Source organism: Barbus barbus, assembly GCF_936440315.1.
Source record: "Barbus barbus genome assembly, chromosome: 7".
In the NCBI taxonomy this organism is placed as follows: Eukaryota; Metazoa; Chordata; class Actinopteri; order Cypriniformes; family Cyprinidae; genus Barbus; species Barbus barbus.
The window spans coordinates 10,079,649-10,083,571 of record NC_136735.1 but is presented as its reverse complement, the minus strand read 5'-3'; the positions used below and the strand labels follow the sequence as shown (position 1 = coordinate 10,083,571).

At 42.2% G+C, this 3,923-nt stretch overlaps 1 protein-coding gene across 1 annotated transcript; it reads left to right on the top strand.

Moving 5' to 3' along the window:
• Positions 1-1,773: 1,773 nt before the first annotated feature.
• On the top strand, positions 1,774-2,781 carry sox1b (SRY-box transcription factor 1b; the record flags this gene model as incomplete). The annotated part of the gene is made up of 1 exon (XM_079421171.1): positions 1,774-2,781. The coding sequence occupies one exon, from the start codon at positions 1,774-1,776 to the stop codon at positions 2,779-2,781; it is 1,008 nt and encodes a 335-aa protein (XP_079277297.1).
• Positions 2,782-3,923: the final 1,142 nt, after the last annotated feature.

The following is a 3,923-nucleotide window of genomic DNA, read 5'->3' as shown; positions in this document are numbered from 1 at the left end:
GACACTTACAGTTAGTCCTTCATTTATTGATTTAAATGGTCGGTATCTGGAGACCATTGTTAAACCAGTTGTGTAATCCTGCAAATACCGCATAACTGACTAATGGCAACGCCTTTTCCACTTTCTCTGATGGGTATGATTAACACATTAAGTCCGCGATATTTATTTTTCGCCTCAGTTCACAATTAACGGAGACATTCTGAGCAACTCTTCTGTGAAATCAGAGCGATGCGCCTGCAACTCCCTCAACGCTTCAGCTCAATGTCATGCACCTTTTCACGTTTGAACGGGGTTTCTGAAGAACCTCACAACATTTCCCAAGTTCCTCTGTGATACTTTGATTTTCCATAACTACTTATCTAGGAAAACTCGCACATATAAATGTGTAATTAAACTGTAAAATGAGTACAAACAAAAGGGAACTTGCTGGGGGTTTCGTATGTTTGCGTCCTGTAGACGGCGATCACAGTCGGTAAATTAATGTAGAGAACGATGTGACTATATTTTGCCTTTTTTTCTGCACCTTTTGTTGACAGTCAAGTCAAAACAAGCTCAGTGAACGTTTTATTACGTGCAATGCTTACAAAATGGGCTTCATTAATGTGGGCGATCTTGTCACACTGTTTTCCAGTGATGTCGAATTGAATAGAGGATTATTTTTTCATTATTTATAGTTATTGTTTAATTAACTGGGATTAATTCAGACTTCATACTTGTTGTGATATTGCAGTAAGTCAACGTTTCAGATACCAATGAAAAAGAGCGCGGATTCCAGTGTTGGAAAAGAATATGGAAGGTTACACCAATTACCTGTTTTTTTGCACACTAACAATTTTAGCTGTTCCCCACTTTGCACTTGATGACAAAAGGGCACACATGGGTCACAACAGGAAAACACCTGTGGCATCAGTTTATTCAAAGGGACTTGTGATAAATACTGCAAAACTGTGATAAATACTGGAAAATATACCGAGAAACTGTGTGTGAGGACAAATTTATATAGGCCGATATATAAAATTGCCTATACTATAAGACGTCTGTTTGCTGAGACATTTAGACTCTCTCTTTCCTATTTGGGACTTTTTAATGAATACACTTGACTGACTGAAACAGTTTATCAATTTAATTATTGTGGTTTATTTAACGACATTTTTCTTCTGATAGAAAACCATACATGCTACTTACAACTAAAATCATTGCATGTTTAAAGTTAAGGCTCCGGCGTTTCAAAAAGGGCAAAACAGTCAGTGAAAAAAAATCACTGATTTATTGTTTATTCCAGCGAAAATTATAATTTGGAGATCATTTACCTCAAATAACATTTGTCAGCAGTGGTTTGTAGCCAACTGTTTACCTTCCGCGCGCCGCAGAAAGACCCTTCAGCTGCGCCTGTAGCGCGCGCTCTGAGTCACCTGACCGCGAGCCATATGCAAATCTGCCTCGTCCTCAAACGCCATTGGCTCTCTCTCACTCATTTATTCTCTGTCAACGCGCATCACATGGCCGCTCTCCCACTAACTTTTCAAGCCCACAGCCGAAAGTAGCTCAAAGACAATTCTACACTGGATGTGAAAATCACCCAGAGAAGAAGTTAGAATAAAACAAAGGGAGACGAGCAGCCGCAAAGTTACACTCTATCCTCTGTCTGGATTGTACCGATCCTGTTCCAGTGGCCTCTTTTGTTATAAAGAGGTTCTGCACGTGTGTGCCTGCCAGGGAACGGGGACGCGTGAATGTTTCTATGTGTGAGCTGAGTTAGTTAAAGCCAGGTGAATGTATAGCATGATGATGGAAACGGACTTGCATTCCCCGGGACCCCAGACTAACACAAACACGGGCCACACGGGACCCAACGGCGGCAGCAAAGTTAACCAAGACCGCGTCAAGAGACCCATGAACGCGTTTATGGTGTGGTCTCGGGGTCAGCGCAGAAAAATGGCTCAGGAGAACCCAAAGATGCACAACTCGGAGATCAGCAAGCGCCTCGGAGCGGAGTGGAAAGTCATGTCCGAGGCGGAAAAGCGACCCTTCATTGACGAAGCCAAAAGACTGCGCGCCATGCACATGAAGGAGCATCCGGATTACAAGTACCGACCCCGGAGGAAGACCAAGACGCTGCTCAAGAAGGACAAGTACTCTTTGGCGGGTAGCCTGCTCGCCGGATCCGGTGGCGGAGGCAGTGTGGGGCTGGGAATGGGTGCGGCGGGGGTCGGCCAGAGGTTGGAGAGTCCGGTGGGTCACGGCGGCGGCACCGCGGCGAGCTACGCGCACATGAACGGCTGGACCAACGGGGCGTACTCGGCCGCGGCTGCAGCCGCGATGATGCAGGAGGCTCAGCTCGCCTACAGCCAGCACCCAGGCACCGGAGCGCATCACCACCACGGCCACCACCACCATCCACACAATCCCCAGCCTATGCACCGCTACGAAATGACAACTCTCCAGTACAGCCCCATCTCAAACTCTCAGAGCTACATGAGCGCCTCGCCGTCAGCCTATGGGGGAATATCCTACGCGCAACACCAAAACTCCAGCGTGGCTTCGTCTGGGGCCATCGGCACGCTGGGCTCGCTGGTGAAATCGGAGCCGAGCGTAAGTCCTCCCGTTACAGCTCACTCTCGAGCCCCTTGTCCCGGAGACTTGCGAGAGATGATAAGCATGTATTTACCGGCGGCGGAGGCAGGGGACCCATCAGTTCAGAGCAGACTTCACGCTGTGCCGCAGCACTATCAAAGTTCCGCGACGAGCGTAAACGGAACCGTTCCACTGACACACATATGAACAGATTTCGCATTCAGACTCAAATAACCAAATATTTACCTCTTTTAGAGCATAACTACCTTTTTTTTTGTACAGAATGTCTGTTCTTGTAAATTTTGAAGGTGATATTATTTAAATATAATACTTAAACTGAAGGGATGTTGTCTGAATAATTTGTCCGAAATTACACAATATGCGTGAGCTTTACACATTTGCGAGGGATTAATTCTTCTTGTGTGTGTGTGTGTGTGTGTGTGTGAGAGAGAGAGTGAGAGAGAGAGAGAGAAAGCGAGTGAGAGAGACTGTGTTTAAGACATGAAAAAGAGTGGGTGCCACAGTGTAAAATATAGTCAAATGACAACATTTTTAAAGTTTTCTAAGATTTCTCGATCCCACTTTGATTTGTCAACACGTGAGTTATTGTATTTGAACTATTCCTTATTTGTTTGTTGTATTTTTCCTTGTACACTGTGAATATATTACAGAGAAAGATTGATACACATTTGTAAATATAATTCGGATTTGCCAGGATAAAAGGAAAACGTTTTGAGTTGATGTGAGAATAAATTTAACTGCTTTTGCTCTGATTCTGGAAAGTTAGTTTGCTGTGTTGTTTTGTTTTTCATCCCATGGGACTCGCGATTAAGCAGATGCAAACAGAGTTCATTTTCGAGTGAAAACTTTTATATGTCTATATAAACAACGAAACCGGGCATATTTAGTTGCAGTCAAATTTAAGCCTTGTTTTATTTAAAAACATTGGCACAGAACAGTGTGCAAGAACAAATTTTTAAATTGGAAACATTTTGAGCAGATGATTATTTTAATTATATAGGTGTAAATATAAATACGTATTTTAGCATGTAGGCATATAAAAATTTAATCAATGTTTAAACTGAAATATCTATGTCAGATCTGCTGAAAATCCTATCAGTTGAGTTTAAAAGAAAACTGAAATTTTATAAGACACTTTACGGATATATTGTTAGCCTATAATAATAATAATAATAATTATTATTATTATAAATCACGTTTTTATTTTCAAATAATTTCCCATTATTACATTGCTATCGCAAATTATTTAGATTAGATATTTAACGTTTTTAAAGAAATGAAGTACCATTTACAGTAATCGGGTAGAAAGCCTAACGTATAAAATATTT